This window comes from Tigriopus californicus, chromosome 10 (genome assembly GCF_007210705.1).
Source record: "Tigriopus californicus strain San Diego chromosome 10, Tcal_SD_v2.1, whole genome shotgun sequence".
Lineage (NCBI taxonomy): Eukaryota > Metazoa > Arthropoda > Copepoda > Harpacticoida > Harpacticidae > Tigriopus > Tigriopus californicus.
Window position 1 is genome coordinate 4414960 of NC_081449.1, and position 18824 is coordinate 4433783.

An 18824-nucleotide genomic window follows, 5' to 3' on the forward strand; every position below is an offset into this window, starting at 1 on the left:
TCGTGACCGGGGCCCAAGTGGACCTCCGAAGACTACGAGATTCCTTAAGCCACCCTCACCCACTCTGTTCTATCTCATAACTGTATAACTGTACGACAGTCGGCGACTACAATAGAAGTGGAACACCCATTCCTGGATGGACCGTCGGTCGGTCAATCGGGCTCACTAAGGTTCACAATGAGCGGGGAGAACGAGAGGGGGGAAAAGAAGAAACAGACAAAAGTTTTAAGGATTGCCCCCAATTATTGTCGCTGATGTGTCCTGACGAAGGAAGTTAGCCGGCCTTCTACGTATCGTTGGTAATGCAGGCAGCTCTAAGAGATGTGAAGGGGAGAAAAATACCCTTCCTTCCCCATTGCAGTAGTAGGGTATGTACGGATAGAAAGTAGTAGTGTCATGAGGTCCAGGGGTCTGGCAGACTGCATACACACACACACACACACACAATCGTTGTGAACGTGTTCTTCCCTCACCTCTGAATATCTGAGGATCCGAGCATGAGAGCAATACAATGGGTAGCACTGGAATGGACATGGCTACGGCCGAAATCTTCGCGTGTAGATTGTGGAATTGTTTTGAACTCTGAATGGCCTGGGGTGACTCCGTGTGTACAATCTATTGCTTCTATCTATCCTAGAGAAAGCTAAAGACTCGACGGCTCGTCGCTTTCAGAGTGCTTCATGCTAACCCCGGGATTTTGCATTATTCTGAAAACTGGAGTAGGAACTTTGTACTTGTCCAAAGTGATATTGGTTACATGCTATTGAGATTATCTTCTCCCTCAGAATGGCAAGCTCATTGCAATGAGTAGAGTTGGATAGATAGTCATTGACCCCTTCATGCCAGACCATGTAATGGGCATTTCCATTTGGCCTTCAAGACAATAAGCATCGAATACGTGTCACCTCTGATGTATGAGGTGTCGTCAGGAACACCTCGGGCCAAAAAGCTAATCTAAAACAAAGATGGGTTCATCAAAGTCTTGTCGAAAGACTGATTGTTCCAAAGTTCGTTCCCGACTACGTATACATACCTACGTACGTACATACGTACATCTCGACAGGTTTTTTTCCCAACCCCTCCGAGAGCTTGTGAGAAGTCAGTCAGGAAATCTCGCTGAAGCTCGGGATTAAGATCCGAGGCAAGGAGGCCTATGGCGTTCAGCTAATTCACTCGCATTTCATCACTCATGCAGAATATCCGAGAACTGTCTCTTCACATCCTTGTTCTAACTTGTGACCGGTTGATTGCTATCCACCTCGACTTGAGCTCCTGTCTATTACCGCTCATGCCCCACCAACCTTTTCGAACTGATGTCTAATGTCAACCTCGTTCGAGAACAATGGGAAAAAAGATAGAAACTACCTCCCATTGCCTCTTGACCGAGTGGGTCTTTCTCGAGTCCATCTGTCCCATCTCTCGAGTTGATGATTTGCTCAAGAGTACGAAATGGGACGCACAATCATAGGATGTGTCCAAGTGGCCTGACCCCACTTGCAATCAAGGCCATGGGTTCAGATCAAGTCGAGATTTTGCCAAGAGTTATGGGATGAGTTACGTTCACATTGAGGGTAGGAAAATTTGGGGGTGATCTGTGGCGGATCATACTAATTGTCGGGGGGCTGGATAGTTCATGATAGTGGCACACGACTCATTAACTCATTCCCTATTTGAACGTGGTCAAGAGTTGAGATTCCTCCTAACTGGGTACACCCCATAAATCCGTTTAATGGCTTTAGAACGTCTGGCCAATGAAAGTCAAGCCAAAAAGAGCCAAAGGAACGGGAGAAAGAGGGCCAAAAGGGAAAAGTTCTAAAGATTACTCGATGACGAATCTACGCTCTCACTGTATGTACGGTACATAGAATGTACGTGGTGTGGATGAAGATAGCCTGCTTGTCCCAGTCCATCATTGAGGAGCAGTGAGCTGTCAAATTTTGACAAACTTTTGAACAACCGAGCCAAAAAGTACATTCTCGTACATTGTTCTCTCAAGTGCTCTTTCGTACTCGGAGAGCTAGAGGAGAAGAGCAAAAGATCCATCGTCCTTTAGTTGGGCAAGAGGAAAATCTCCGGAATGACCGCACTTGCTCCGACAGGGTGACGTATTTGTTGCCATCTTCCAAATTCAGTGGGGCTTGGGATTTTGGACCTGTCCATTGAGACACCCTATGGGGTCGAGTTGGCGGGCATCATTGACCAAAGATTGGCTCAAGTGGTCATGAATCGGACTTACCTCTGCGTTTGCCCTTTTGTGTCTGTACTCACAGTAGTCACTTCACGTATCAAAGCTCTCATGAAAATTCCGCATATTTTTAAGGGCCGTTAACGTACCACCTCGTTGCACAGGACACTTACCCACTGGAAACAAGAAGAGAGAGCACATTTTAGTTCATTTTATTCGTTTGCCATCTAATAACGAGTTTTTCTCTAAAACTTCTGACACAGTGTCATTCCCCTCCACCCGAAAAAATATCCCTTCCTATTTTCAGAAGAGCTATTCAACTCTCGCAACGGACAGCATAGCACGTGTATTGCTCAACAAACTGCATTCCCCCTCTCGATTTCGAAAACGTAAAGTTTTTCTTTTGCCTTGTGTTTTAAGGACAAGTTTTTGGCAATTTGCCATAAAATCACTGAATCGGAGTACTCCTAAACTCGCTTTTCTTGTCTAAGATGGGTGCATTAGCGGGATTCATTGTACAGCAAACTCAATCCGAAATATTGTTTTCAACATCAACATCAAACCAATATACTAATATTTTTCACGACTATCGAATACGAAAATGTCTTTGAGAGCTCGACGAAGGTGACGAAATAGAATATTGATTCACATCAAAGAATGAAACCGTTGTCTAATTGAAATTGCCTGTGTCCTTTGAAGACGACAAAGCTACCTGCACTCATTAAGTGTGTGCGAGGAATTCACCGTTTTTCACCAAAGTGGAGCTTTTGCTGAAAGGCCAAAGGAATCGAAGACTGCCTCGTTGGACGCCATCTAACGTGAAATGAAGGAATCCCTGCCCAATCGATCTCGGTCCAAGTATGAATGGCCTGACGTGTCTTGTGACAGAGGATGAATACCTCAATTAGCATGCCTTGTGACTAGATTCGAAATTCAGCTACGCCCCCCTCTCCTCCTAAAAAGATTGTCTTCTCCATGTGTTCTCAAATCAACACACTGCAGCCACAAAAATAACTATTTTCATGGAACAGTTTTAGATGATTCAATTTCATGCGAAATGAGTCACAGTCAGACTACCACGAGCAAAGTGTCACAAGTGTTTATTGTAATGTATTGGTAAAGTCCGATCGCAGGAACATTTGCATATTATCTGGTTACTCAATTCTATTAGCTTTTCCTCTTTCAAAAGGAAACTCCTCATCGTGCACAATATTGCATCTTTTCCTGTTTGAGCTAAACTGATTTCATGGCTACAAAAACAAACAATTACCTACATTGAATTTATCTTTCCAAAGATTCATTCTCAGTGCAATTCAAAAGTAAGAAATAGAAATGTAGGAATGGAAATGGTTGCTTACATCTCCTTCTTCGGCGGCTCCGCCTCCTCCACCGCCTCCTCCGCCACCGCCTCCAGCCTTCTTTTCAGCCGGATTGAAGGATCCTCTGCGTCCACCTGGTTTGGGTGGTTTGAGCTCCTATAAAAATGTAAGATTGAATTAGTTCCAGGATTTGAACCATATCAAGAATACGTCCATACTGTACAATACACGAATTCAGATGCAAAAGCCCACCAGGGGGCAACACCAGTTTATGGCACTGTTTGAGCTGGTTTGAATAGAATTTTACTGATTATGCATCATTTTATACATGGCAATATGACTTAGTATGGTCTCTATGGAAGAGAACCTGTGTTTTGATTAGACTATTTATATATCGATCAAATCTGGATGGTTTAGTATCGATTGAGCCACCGGCTTTAAGACCATGCGCCTGAAATGAATTAACATTAGACAGAGACCCTTCTCCATTTACAAGTTTAATCCATTTAGTATATATATATATACATGGAGTGGAAGCCTTTTAATGATCCTATGTACACAGTAGATTCAGGAATGTCTTTTTTTAAATATATGAGTCCACGTGACGTGTACTTTATTTAGCTGGTTCTTATTCGGTTCGGAGTTGTGCTTTGTTCTTATTATGTACATTTTGATTCGATTGAGCGTTGACTTGTTCTTTTTTGGTTTGAGTCATGTACAATTAAGATGGCAAGCCACAACACTCTCAAGGATTGGATGGTTCTTTCGGTGAGGAAGGAACCTCCCAAAATCCTCGGTGATGGAAAAGGATCAAAAACCTACGAGTAAAGACGATGAGCTTCTTCGCGGGGGATCGTCATCCACTGTGAGTTCTGATACTTTCACGTACACTTCGTGGCCATCGTTGACCTCGGAATACTGTTCAAAAAGACACAGGATAAAATACCATCACTTGGAGTTATAATTGAATAAAAATAATTATACCTACTCTTTAGCCATGGCCTCCATCGCAAGTGCCATATCATTTTGCATTTTTCAAATAGATGGTAAGGAATGTGAACACTTTTCGTAAAAACAAGGGCTATAGTGCGTTTTAGAAATCAATGAGTATTTGCTTTTCTAATTTTCATGTTAGCTTTGAAACATGAGTTTTTGCTCGGAATTATTTGAGGACAATTTGATCTCCTGATGGGAAAACTAGATGAACCTTGACAATGCCATTTGACAAAAGGTCAGGTGATTTCGAACAAGATACTTGAGACAAAAAATATTTAAGGCCTGTAAACAACTGCGTGTATACTTCATGGGACCTCTCTGTGTTTGTGTATGTATGTATAAAGGATCGAGAAAATGAAGGAAGGCCAAGGCTGTGTTGAGCATTGTCCTGGCCGTTCCTTACGTTTCTGACTTATTGTATGTACTTGTGTACCTCTATTCAGACATATTTCAAGACGTGTTTACATTTTGTCTATGCCAGAATTTACAACTTTCATTCAAGGAGAGCCGAGTCAACAAAGACAAACTGAAAGATCTTTGTTTGCTCATGTGCAAAGATAAACAAGGTCCGGGATCCATTGCTACTTTATCGTATTCTTAGTCAAACCGAGAAGACCCACCTTGGACCTTTCAAATGCCAACCGCCTTCTCCTCATCATTATACAGGGTGGATTTTATAAGGTGTTACAGAATTTGGTTTGGCAAAAGTGACAATATGGTTGAACCATTGACTTTCAAAATTGGTGCCCCAATTGCCGACGGTATTGGCTTTGCATTGAAACCATTGCAACATTTTTTGAACAACAGCTTTCGACGTATGGAAGGAAAGGTCAGCAAGTCATTTCTAGGGACAGTACAGAGCGTGCCAGCGGTGAGGCTGACAGTGGATGTTTTCTGCGCATATTTTTTGTGAAGAGCGACCAATTTGACTAATCTTTTTTACACTGAAAGGGAGTTTATCAAAGAGCCTAAATCCAGAATCTGGTGTATCTAGAGCAACTTTCATAGCGGCAATGGATGCTTTTGCTTGTAACACTTTATCCCGTTCACCCTGTAATCTTGCTCGTGCAATGGCCACGGCAAACCCTTAAACTTAGATTCCCTAATCATCAAAAAAAATAAATGAGCACGCCACGCAAGGTCAGTCACTCAATCAGGAGGCCATTTGGCAAGTTATTTATGAGAGAGCAACAATATTGGGATCAAGAAAGGCGCTGCCGCTATTGAACGGTTCAATGGAATCCCAGATTCTTGCAAAACACCTTGGATTTCGTGACAGACCTTGAGTGGAACAATCTTAATAGAATTGAATCGAACTCACCCCTCGGGCCATGGTGATTGGCTCGTGCAATCACAACCCTGTCGCAACCTGGAATGATGAAAGTCAGATTAGTAATGACATTCCTAGGAACACATCGATTGGGTCGTTGGATTGAGAATTGAAACAAGCGTCTCTCCGTTGTGCAACAATGGACCCTGGAGCTCACCTGAAGGTTCAATGAGATGTGTTTCTATTAGACACCACTTTCTAAAGTAACTGTGGAATAATTGAAAGGAATACTGACAACTGAGATCACTTGGGTTGTATGTTCTGATTATGACTGTCCTTCTTGAGGAGGAGGAACAAGAGGGATCCTCGAGAGCTTATTTGTCCTCCTGAGCACTCGCGCCCTGGCCCATTCACCAATAACTGCCCAATCCGATATTATTTGTGCTTGAATTACTCGTACTTCCCTCCCCCCTTCTGAATGAATCTACCACCAACACCGTCTATGTACTAGTAGTTACTCTACAACGCCTTCCTTCGTTCTTCGTTCGTTACGTGTGTGTACGTACACACGTTGAATGACTTCTCGGGTCCGTTCTGGCCCAAGATGATGCAGCCTCGAGAAGAGAACAACCTCTCATTGAAAAAGGCAGGCCTCAACGGGGCAAGAAGAATGGCACACATGCACACACACATGCACACCGAGATCTTGGCTGTGGGCCTACCTTGTCGTTCGTAACAACGGTAACACCCAGGATAGTGGAGGGAACGGCCTCAGAACCTTCGGTGTGAAAAGACACCTACGAGTTAGTACGACAGACTTGGACTGGCCATTGAGTGGCGAAGGCCGGACCAAATGGGACGACGGTTGGGGCCATTGGGTAGGCCAAAATATGAGGTAGGAGGTGTGTGTGTCCGCGATTTCGTTTTTTTTTGGTGTGCGTTTCAAAGGGGACTAGCTGGGGGCATCCTAAGATTAGCTTTCTTTCTCGCCAATGTTGTCCAAGATGATGTGTGTCCTACGTACAATATGTACACTACGTCTATACTGCACCATAGCTCCCTTGTGGAGATGATAGGCGTTAAAAACGAGCGAGGAATTTCTCATCAACAACTCTTGTTGCACTTTTAAGAATAACACCACGATTGTGTGATCCTTGTGACGTCTCCATATGTTTTAACCCCCTCATTTGGTATTGGCTCATGCCCTAAGAGGAAGTACGATCGCAAAGGTGAACTAGGTAGATGCTCTCTGCTAAATGCCACAATGAGCCTAAATCCTAGCCTGATCTCTCCAGGTGTTCCTCATTGGAGAGCTCAAGTCATCAACGTCATTTGAAATTCATGAGGTCCAACAAAAATATTACTCTCATGAGTCCGAGCACACCTGAAACAAGAGAAAGAAAGAGAGTAAAGAAAGAAAGACTGCAGAAGACAATGGATGAAAGTCAAAAAGCATATCAATGAAGCGCCCCCCCCCTCCCTCCCCTCCACAAAGTCCAAATGGATTGCCACCGTACTTTGACACTTCAAATCTGTCCCGATGTCTCGAAGTACATTAGCCCAAGTCCACCTGAGACTGACCAAGTGATCTCGACTTGTACTCTGCTCTCCAGGGCTTGATTGAACGGGAAACTAATTTTTCAGGTCATTGATTCTTTGGGGGATACAGCAATAACAACTAATGTGAGTATGTTCGAGAACCACATGGGAGGGGAGGTCGCATTTTCATTGATTTAGGAGGAGTATCATTATGAGAGAGGGGCGGTTTAATGAAAGAGGTCCTTGTTTTCCGGGATAAGAAATATTTTCTTGTCCCGCTATCGTAATGATGGATTGTGACCCTTCTGTAAAATAACATAGGTAGAGACCCCGATGTGCCATTTTTCAATTGTTTTCCAAGTGGAGCATCGAAACGATTAAAGTCACAGATTTCACCCCAAGAACTAATCATTAGAATTTCGTAGAGGAACTTACAAAATGTGAGTGACCACATAACTCGGCAATGCATTTTCACTTTCTCTAATTGGCTACTTGAACCGTTTAATGGCATTACATAATTCAAGCACAGAGCGAGAGATAGACAGGAGGAGGCTTGGTCACTCTTCTTGAGAAGGCCAAGATCGATGAGAGTCGAGCTCAAGTGCTCATAATTTGTGGCTAAGATATGCTCCCAAGCGACCTTAGTTAGAACTTGCATATGGCCTTGATTTTGAAAAACACAACCACCTAGTGTAAAGTGGGATGTGAATGAGAGGTCTTTTCGGGTCGAACAAAAGCAAGAAGGTCTCGTTACCCGTCATGAATCGCAGTGCATTTCGGTCCCAAACTTCCTTTCGCATCGTGGATGAGCCTACATACGTGCGATTATATCCTTGGCCATGCATACAAAGCGATGCAGTGGAACGAAAAGGCCAGCATTAGGATTACATTGAATTAATCAGGCGATTGTTATCTAGGGAAATACGTATGGCATTTCACAAATGCCAGTTCTTTGCGCGATTAACTGCCTCATTCAGGCGTTGGGGCGCGCATACAAGTCACGGGGCATTTTGTTCCCTCTTTTCGTGTGTTCCCACAACAGGCCAGTTAATGAATGCCTTTCCTCTGATTGATTCAGGCAAGCGAATCAAAAATATAGGAAGAAAAGAAGGGAAGAGAAATCGCGGGAAACTTGAAAAATGTTTGCTAGAGAGATAGGCGGCAAATTATGCAAATTATGCGCGACTAATCCGGGAGAATATTTGAAATTCTCTCACTAATTGTCCTTTCGTCATCTCGTTCGCACATGGATATTCGCTCGAAAAAAGTGATGCTGAGAGGGAAAAAGGGCAAAAAATGGAAGGGCATTGAAAACGTCTTAGAGTTTGCATTAGTGGCCCACGGATGAGAGTAAAAATTCAGGGCGTCAAAAAATGGTCTTTTCGCAGATGATTTGCTTTCACTCACTTAGTCATGGGGCCGAGCAAATCCTCAACATCAAAGTTAATTTACTTCCAAGATTTGTTATGAGGAGAAGCCAACTGAAAAATCGATATTTCCCTCTCGACACAGGAAGAGAGAGTTACTTTGAAACTTTACTAACTGGGAACCTTCTTCAAGTGTCTCGAGCGAGGAGTGCTTTTTTGCAAGAGCTACGAAATTGAAGGCTTGAAAGAGATCCAGAAAACGGCGAAGACAACGACGACATCCCACCCAAAATATCCAAGAGTAACGATGTTGTTTGGACGCCAGTCAAACCCAAGACAGGGATGTAATTATTTCCTCTCACACTTCCATTGAGAAATGGAAACGAACCTCAAAGAATGCGCAAAAATATTTTGTTGTGCTGATATTTGCATTGTTCCAACTCGAAACCTTTCTCCAACAGTCCAAATATCTCCGATTTTGTGCCATTTCGGCAAGTTGAGACATGACATTGATCCCTGGACTTTGTTTGCCCAGGGATCCCATTTCCGAAACGTTCAAAATTGGTCGTTTTCCCCCAGTCACGCTGGATTCGAATTTCTCTAATGATTGCGTTTGCTTGGGCTCACGTTTAACAACCCTTAGAGGTTGCCATTGTTTTGCAAGGCTTGAAATCAAAGCGAAATAGCAGTGTTGCTAAAGGTTTCTCATCCATTGGGAACTTGTTCGGCTTGCAACTTTAGCTCCCGATCGAAGGCAAAACTTCCCGATCGAAGGCAAAAAGCTCACGCACTGAGAACTGTGGGTTCAAGCCGCCCATGCACAATTACATCTCATTAAATTTGATTAACTAGCCTAAGCAGGCAGCCACAAAGGACAGAAGACTTTTTGGACTACATTCTACTATTCTGAGCAGCGAATATATATGTGTGTGTGTAGCACGTGTATGTACTCCGGATAGGATTTTTGGCCTGGGGTAAGCGTCGTAAATCAAAGCGGAAAACACGCAATCCTCCAGGCCCTTTCCTCGCTTTCGCCCTCGATCAGTGTGGGAAAATGTTTACGTTCCAGGAGTTTGGAATTTGATATCATTGTCCACGTGCAGTGCCCTGTCAGCCTTAAAACAGTCTGGAGGGAGCCAAGTCATGTTCCAGGCCTCCCCATTACCCCCCAACCACACATTGAGGTGGGTCATATTGTGTTGCGAAGTTTTTCTATGAAAACATCCCGCCTCAACCAAGGACACCAATGATTTGTTTCGAGGCATGGGAGAACGTGTGATGTAGGTACAGAATTCTTCACAGACATTTGCCGTAACAATGCGTTGATTGACGACTACCTTGTACGTAAGTCACAGATCCTAAACTTTGTCCATGCGACTAGGACAGTTGGAGGATGCTCTGTCAGCTGCATCATCTTTGGCCTTGAGGGTAATATTTCGAATGCATCAAGTCATTGATAATTGACATCCCGAATGGTTCATACTCTACTGTACATACAAATATAGGTTCATGTAGTACATACTGTACGTTTACATAATATATGTACTTACAATGGGGACAGCTCAAGCGCCATTCCGACCGATATGGAGTCAGATCAACAACCTTCGGCACCGAGTCACCTCAATGACCCCCGGTAAGGACAGAGGTCTAAAGGAGAAAACCCCAATACTCATTCAAGCAAGGGGCTGTCGGGTCAATTTTTCAATGTCTAGAATGCACTGGCCTCAAAATCACTCCATAAATCATCGGAATGGGTCCAGAAAACCAAGATGAATGAGACCATTCTCTCCCTTTCTCTTATCATATGTCTCTTTTGTTCCATGTAGGATCTCGTTCCCAATTCCCCGCTACTCATCCATGTCTTTCAACTATCCCAGGTGTCTCTGATTCGAACTAAGTACTCGTTCGTCCTTGGAGAATTCAAGATCGAGGAGCTGAAAACAATGCGAAACATTCCTACTCCTCCCAAGACCCAAGACGTTGGCCCTGCCATTCTCGGTGCTTTTCTTGGGCTTTGCTCCCTCCTTCAAATCCTATCGAGTGAAAGGACGGACCGTCCTCAGACGCTGTCAGACCGAAATCCGGCAGCTAATTCCCACCTAAGGCTGACGACGCCCTCGGGGAGGGTTCTAAAAACATGACGAGAAAGTAATGAAAGCTTCGGGAGAGAATTGCAGGCCGGCCAAGTTCGTTTCATTTCGCGAGGGCTGATTGCTTGTAACAGAGCAAAGCAAATCCATTTGTTCAAACGAAAGCACTCAAAATGAGTGAGGGACAAGAAAAGACCAAGGAGGTGAACCTGGTGGAGGAGAATGCAACGGCCGAGGAGGACAACAACAACGCGTCTATTCTAAGTTGGCAATGAAGGATAGAGGTCAAAGTGGTTGATCAAACTGATTCGAACAACGTTGACCTCGGAACGGCTAGACACTGGGTACTGTCGAAATGCACCTGGATTGGAACAACTAACCATCTAGATGGGGGATATATATTTCGGGACTAGCTTTTCCTCCTTGAGATAAAGATTCACGGGAGATGAAGCTTCAATAAAATGTTGTTACATAACTTACCTGTAAAGATCAGACAAGCAAAGTTTCTCGCAAACACTCCTAGGGTAAGTAGTCACTCTCTCCAATGGATTCACTCCCTTCCTCGCTTTCGATTCCTTGACGATATTCTAGTATTCGGATTCGGATTCACCTGTTCAGACAAAAATCGAGTGGACTTGATCCTCCTCAGGGGTGTCCTTTCCCACCAAAACCTCCCCAAAGGCTGTCTTCCCCGCGGCAAGTCCTCTGTGTTTCCAAAGCTTGCTGGTGACTTTGGGAATGATCCTCCTCTAAGATACCAAAGCAGCCGGATTGGGTCTGGATCGGAAAAAGGGGTGATTTTCCGACCCAAAGTCGATTCCAGCTACCTCACTGATCGTTCTCTTCTCTCCTCTGTGGCCTGAGAGGGATAACGGATTTTTCACCACAATCACCTGATGGGCGACTCCCTCGAACCTCGCCTCAGCCTCCTCCATTCAGCCCTAAACACACTCACTCACCTACTTCATTGACTCCGAGCGACCTCGAATTGCGGACTCCACTCCGGCCTCGGCTTGCCGACTCGGCCGTCCCAAGACAACGGAGAAGAGTGATCAAGAAATGCCGAATGCTTTCAAAATCGAAAACGAACGCGCCAAGGATGATACGAATGCATTTAGCTGGCTCTTGGTCCCAGCCCCTTCTTGGCTTTGACCTGTGCTCCAAAGTGAGTGTACCCAACAAATCGTCCCTCACAACGGGACAGAAAGCTGCCCGATCTTGTAAGGACGAAGGCGATACTTTCGAGTCTAAGCCCTTGGCTTGTGGTCAATGGGGATCATCTTGGGAACGACGACGAGCGCCGCAGGAAAGAACAAGACCCCCAAGATTTTGCGAAAATGACTTTCGCCGCCGGTTCTGAAGAGTTGACGGGGGATTTCTCCTCCTCATTTCAAGGCCTCGCGCTGGCCTCGGCAAGATCTCGGGCATTGAGGTTGTTTTTGAGATTCTTCATCATTTACTACTAGTACTATTCCTTACTGTTGTGGGTGAGGTGGGATTGGGGCCGTTGGGGCAGAGGGCAGATGGAAGATGGCAGATGGCAGATTTTTAAAAACCTGTTCGGCCCTTTGAGGGAAGTTGCGGCCAGTTCTGATGATCTAACCCTAGACCGCATATCGGGGAATTGTACGATAATGACATGCTTTGTTACGTTCCTCGACTTTGATTAGTAAAAGGCATGTCTCAGATACCATTAATGTTTCAGTGATCGCAAAGTTCAAGGTCGTCGGCCCTTGGGGGTCAGTCCAAATTTTGAATTTGCAATCCTTTTTTATGGGAAGACAAATGTGCTCAAGTAGAGAGCACTTAGCAGATATCCCCACTTGTTTCTTGCCAAATGGAGACTTTTGGTCCTTTGAAGTTTGATTGATTTTTTTAAACTTTCCATTTGGACGCCATACACGGCCACATCTCATTACAAGAACACCGACGAATCTTTGGTTGGGTCTTCCATCTAGAATCCCGATCTGATAGGCCAACTTTCTCATGATATACACCATACTTTCCACGTCATTGACATTTATTGGGCCTGGATGCTTTTGTACGATATAAAAATCACCCGAATGGAATGGAACGCCCATCTCTGCCCTCGGAAGGACATCTTTTCGAGATGATGGACATGGATGCCCGGGGCTTAAGTAAATTACTTAGGTCTGGAATGTGGAGAGAAGCGCAGGATATTTTTATGGCCGGAATGCATCGTTCGTTCGTTCGTTCGTTCGTTCGTTCGCTCGCTCGCCCTCTCAGACAAAACTTTGAAAGCCCAAGCCACCACCACCACCACTACTGCTTGACTACTTGACTAGTCGACTACTTGGCTACTTTAAACCCCCAAATGTGAGAAATTGAGCTTAGAAGCCGAGAGAATCGGCATACATTATGTAGATAGAGGACATAAGCAAGTTCACAAAAAGTGTCATAGATGGGCAGTTGCAGGAACGGGGTTAGACAGGTTTGGAGTGTTCACACGCAAAATGCCCCTTGAAGAATGAAGTGCAAGAATAAGGTTACCTCTTCCTTCACTTCAAGATGCATGATGGGGTTGCTCGTTTTGTTGTAACAAGAGATCCCTAGAAATTATTTGCACGGAAGTGTTCAAATTAGTTTTTTTAAGAAGATTAAAATGTGGATTAAAACATGTTCCAGACTTAATAGAAAGCGCTATTCTAAAACAGTTTATAACGTATCTAGTGTCTGGACTATACTTTTCATGAATATTTGAAACCTAGTACTAGCCAAAACATACAGTTTTGATTATTGTTTGGAGCACTCATGCATATGATTTGGTGACAAAGAATATGGCTTAGTGAATGCAAAAGTAATCACCTAAGAATTGTTTTAAAAATATCCAAATCTCAGAGTTCAGAAGCGTCAATGACTTTAATCAAAAAGGCATTTTCTTGTCCTCGGAAAACTGATTACCCTTCAAACAAAGTTCCCATACTCCACACACGCTACGATTTGTTCTTGCCACCGCCCATCTTTGGTCCCAAGTCCAATTGCCGTATTTTCGTCAAGTCCTTCAAATGTGGCGATCGACGAGCCGACTAATTTCGAACAGGTGATTCTAGTGACCAAGCACAGAATGACAAGTGACTCCATTCGATTTGGGCAGAATGGACGAAAGTTGTGGAACCGAGCGAGAGCGTGAACTCAATTTGTAGCTAAAATATTTAACAAGAAAATTGCTGGAGCTATGTACAGTATTACAAAAGTATGAATTATTAGATCATTTTCTTAATGGTAGACATTCTATTGGCAAATGTCATTATCTCGAAAAAAACACCTTTGAACGAATGAATTGTCCATTTGTGCGGGGAAAATCCAAGTGCCATTGGATTAAAGATAATGGGGGAGTTCAATAACCCCCGCAATCAAATTGAGAGCATTTGTGATATAATCGTTCCTATGCATTGTAATGATACGCATGATTTTAATGATTTTTCAAAGGCTTGATCGCATGGGCTTGACCAGTTTGATCCTAAATCTGGACACTTGGGGGTCTAAAAGTGCAAGATCATTCTTTCTGCTAAAAACAGTGTTACCCTAAATATGAGACCATGGTTCCTGGCTAACTGCTTCAAGTATAAAGTGAGTCAATGAAGAAATTTAGATAGCATGGGAAACCCTTGAAATTTGAGATGATTGATAAATCAACTTTGAGCTAGGCTCAAATTCCTGGCCAGTCAAATGGGTTCCCTTCGGGGAATCACAAATTCAGTGCAATTTGGGTTTCACCGAGGTCATTTGGCTAATGCTCACTAATAGTTTCGAAATTACCCAGTCTCTGCATAAGTTTGTTCGACAATCAAAATCTCGACTAACGAATATGATGTTCCTTATTGCAAATAGAATGCAAATTGCGAAGCAAAGTGAGCACGCAAAACGTTAATTCAACACATGAGTCATTCAGGACAAGCGCTATAGGGTCCGTTATTTTAGTGTCCAAGCATGGTAGAGTTTAGGCCTCAATATGTTCTTCTTATTGATGGACTTGATCTTCACGTTCGTTGTTTCCTGGCTTCGACACATGTTGCATACAAAATGAAATTAGGATAATCATGACGTATTGGTGGCACAAATTATTTGTACGATTGGTAACACTTATGGACGGGAAACAGTGTGTGGTCAATGGGGGAAAAAGTTCGGAACATAGTGGATCATGCAATTTCCTGTTAGAAAGAAGAATGCACCAGTCAAAAACTACTTTAAAGTTTCAACTCTTCCGTCTTGGTCAAATTTAGTTGGGTAAAAAATGTATTGAAATAAATGTACTATGTACGTACAAGCATAAACAATAATGAAATCGTGAAATAGCAACGATCGGAAAACATGAACGTTATCATATTCATGAATCATCCTTACAAAAAAGGACTTACGTAAGTCGTGGTTTAATCTGGTTTTCAAACGATCTTGGTGACCATTTCATATGAGTTCTGATATTTGTTGGTCTGCAGGGCTTGAAGTAACGCGTGACAAATAAAGGCGTTACTTGTAACGCGTTACTTTTCGAGTAACGCTACCGTTAACACGCCACTTACTGAAAAAGTAACGGTAACGGAACGGGTTTTTGGCCATCCCGTTACCGTTACTTTCTTCTCTACGTAACAGGCAAATGTTGTTTTTTAATTACCTCTCCAATGCAATGACTTGCTTGCCATTGATAAGATCAAATAAATAATCGCAAAAGTCATTTGTTTCACCTCATATTTATTAAACGTTAAAAATAAAAATTCGCAGAAGCGTTTTTTTAAGTTTTAGGTCCTATTTTTTGCAAAAGTAACGGGTACAGGTAACCCGCTACTTTTTTCTAAAAAGTAACAATAACGATAACCCGTTACTTTTTTCCGTAACGGTTCAAGCCCTGTCTGTCTAAATCCGTTACAACACAAATGGGATTCATTTCCTGTGCCAAGAAAGCACCGATTCAAGGATACTATTTGTCGATATTTGTAGTATCCTGAATCTTTTTGCTCAAATCATGACAGTTGAAAAGAGCTTCAATTTACGAATTCATGGGAATTGCCGCGGGCTTTCGGTTCTTTTTGGACTACATGGATCTGCGCGCTCGAGGATAAATGCTTGATTTGCCACTCGTTTTTGAGGAGGAAGATTTTCTATAAGTGAAACCAGATGGATCCTTCCCCTGGCCTTTCTTTTTAAATGCGAAAAAATTGGCAGGAAGAATAATTCCGTATGACAGGGCCCAGCAACAAAGTATTGGTTTGATTTGAACCATTGAGAGCTGGCAAATGTGATGACAAAGGCACACAAGTGGCCTCCCACACTTCACTCCGAATATCTTTGCACAAATATGTTACTTTACGGTAATGATACAAGTCCTCAGTATAAATATATATAGCTAATATAATTTGAAAGGATACTACATAGACACAATTTTTAAAAGGAACATGCTCCCCACAAAAAGATAGCAAAGTGTCAACAACATTGTTTTATTGCGGTTTCAGACATCCCGTTTTCATTCACAATTTAAGGGTCTCTATAAAAGATCATGTATCAGATTGTGGCCGATTCTCATCCAAACGTTCCTCGAGTATCTTTGGGGCAAGCCTCATTCCACATCCTCCAGATCAGCAACAACCAGCATGAGTAGTTCTCAAGTTATTATGGCATCGAACGAGTCCAATTGGGGTTGGACTTTGGCCACCCTCTCCAATTGCTGGTTATCATCTACTTCCATCAGGAATAAGGAGTTCTTACTGTCGTAGAAATTCAACATCATCACCAAGAGAATAAAATAGGCAATCATGACCAGCATGATGCACTTAAAAAAGTTTCGGGTCTTGCCTTGCCCTGGAACTCGTGTCAAGACCATCAAGGACAAAGTAATAGCAAACCCTTGTGATCGAGATGAAACAGAAACTTGGGCTTAACTTGAGCTCTGCTCTTTTAAATAAGTGAAATACAACTGGACGGACCATAGAGAAACATATCCCANGACCAGCATGATGCACGTGAAAAAGTTTCGGGTCTTGCCTTGCCCTGGAACTCGTGTCAAGACCATCAAGGACAAAGTAATAGCAAACCCTTGTGGTCGAGATGAAACAGAAACTTGGGCTTAACTTGAGCTCTGCTCTTTTAAATATGTGAAATACAACTGGACGGACCATAGAGAAACATATCCCTTATATAAACGAAGTAATAGCTCTGACACACTTGTGAGAAGACGCGCCAGAAGCAATTTTTTATCCAACGAGCTGCAGTCGGAATTTACGGCAACGCCATCACCCTCAGATCTGTCGAAAGCATCAAATGAACCAATTTTAGCTCGCTAAAATATCGACCATCAAAAAGAACGGCCAACTTCAAAAGAGGAAAATTGTACAATGTCGTAGATTTGTCCGCACAAATAGCTTCGTCCGACTTGTTGGGACGATGCGGTCACGGTTCATGGCATCCTAAAATCATTTATTCTCAAAATGTTTTGGTGACATAATATGGCAAGTTTCCCCTATCATATCATCACTTGAGTGTACAAAATATAAGTCGCAGTGGTGTAATCAAACTGCCTGGGACTATTGTTTTCATAATCTTTGGGGGAGAAGTGTGCTAAAAAAAAAACTAACTGCCGTTTTTTTAAGCCAAGCTTTATCCATCATACGACAAATCAGTTTTGTTACCAATGGTAATTTGCTACAGAGTATGTGTCGAGTGCCCTTTGCTTCAATTTGGTCACCTACTGCTTTGTCAATGTGGTATGATGGCAAGTGTTTTCGATGGCAAAGTGCTAAAAAGGACACATAAATCTTTCAACCCACCGACTCATGCACGAGAGGGCTACAAAAAAGGAATCAGCCACAATTATGTACTAGATCACTACACCATTGCAACCTTTTGGTTCTTTTTTAAAATGTTCTCTGAAATTTTAGGGGAGAGAAAGAACAGCGACAGCCGAACTGAAATGGTACCCGGCCCCTATAGGCCTTGTCAAGTGAACGCGTTCATGAACAGCTGACGTTATTCCATGGATTAAAATCAAAGACAACATGCCCAGCCAGACCACACTATGCATGCATTGAATTTTGACATTTATTCCATTTTACATGCTCATCTAAACAAACAGCATTGTGGTATTGAGCCAATTTGATAGCGCGTTCACCGAATCATACCAAACATGTTCGCTTTGTTGGGTTTTGTAACACAGCTCACTCAAAATCACTGGATAATCTGGTATAATGGACGGATAGTGTGAGTTGACTGTGATGTCTGTCTTTGTTCTCCCCCCACAAAATACCCAAAATCAGGGTGCCAGACCTCATTTTTTCTTGAATTTCCTTCACTTGACATCTCCTAGTAAAGGGCAAGAAAAGAAGAGTTGGTATTAGAGCCGGACTTGCCGAGCCCAGACTTGAGTCATTTACTAGAGCACGGACTTTTTAGAAATATGGACTGCCAATGAGCTTGCCGGCAAATCGGCCTGCTCTTGGTCATAGCCACTCTGAGCCACTTTTCGAATTAAAGTAATAAAATAAGAAACGTAGATCTCTTCAATTAACGGTAGGTCAATTTTATATCATTTACATGCAAATTCGATCGTTTCGAAGTTATGTTGTCAAAGCTTATGTAGCTGACCAAGAGTTTTGTTTTGTTAGTTTTGTTACCGATAGTAATTTACTACAGAGTATGTGTCAAGTGCCCTAGATAGAAATCCCGCTTACTTGACAAAGTTCTAATTGTAAATATAAAATTACTGTGATAGATGATTTTCGCCCCAAAATACCAATTGAGAAAAAGTTTAATTGCGAAATAAAAATGCCTGTGCAAATACCTGCTCTGCAATATTGCCCAAATATGACCACTTAAGATGTGATCTGGTTAACACATCTGCAACACTCTGCGTATCAGGGGCACGGAGTTTGATCATTGTTGTAATAAGTTCAAGATGAAAATTCAAGTGATTTGAGCTCTTTTGGCAAAAAATATGGCCATATCTAAAGAATTTGAGAATATAGCAGGATCAATTCCAAAAAAAAGCGAACGAAGATGATCATAATTGGCTTCTTTTTTTTTTTTTTGGTTTGGTTTTTCACGGGCTTT

At 42.7% G+C, this 18824-nt stretch overlaps 1 protein-coding gene across 7 annotated transcripts; it reads right to left on the reverse strand.

The window, feature by feature from the left end:
- Positions 1 to 1624: 1624 nt before the first annotated feature.
- On the reverse strand, positions 1625 to 11681 carry LOC131888533 (transformer-2 protein homolog alpha-like). 7 transcript variants are annotated; one of them, XM_059237414.1, is made up of 5 exons: positions 11377 to 11678; positions 5822 to 5869; positions 4327 to 4422; positions 3544 to 3660; positions 1625 to 2361 (listed from the first exon to the last, which is right to left on the reverse strand). In XM_059237414.1, exons 2-5 carry the CDS (start codon positions 5831 to 5833, stop codon positions 2326 to 2328), a joined length of 261 nt encoding a protein of 86 aa, XP_059093397.1. In that variant the 5' UTR covers positions 5834 to 5869; positions 11377 to 11678; the 3' UTR covers positions 1625 to 2325. The 7 variants fall into 7 exon arrangements, 3 of the variants coding, with proteins under 3 accessions (XP_059093397.1, XP_059093395.1, XP_059093396.1); XM_059237412.1 differs by having other exon boundaries at positions 11247 to 11672; XM_059237413.1 differs by lacking the exon at positions 11377 to 11678 and adding an exon at positions 5988 to 6644.
- Between the last annotated feature and the right edge of the window lie 7143 nt (positions 11682 to 18824).

Excerpts from the sequence above, each read along its gene's own strand:
- LOC131888533 (XM_059237414.1), bottom strand. Across the intron at positions 3,661-4,326 it reads GAAGCTCATCGTCTTTACTC|GAGCTCAAACCACCCAAACC; the intron begins GTAGGTTTTTGA and ends ACATTTTTATAG. Across the intron at positions 2,362-3,543 it reads GAGCCGCCGAAGAAGGAGAT|TGGGTAAGTGTCCTGTGCAA; the intron begins GTAAGCAACCAT and ends TCTTGTTTCCAG.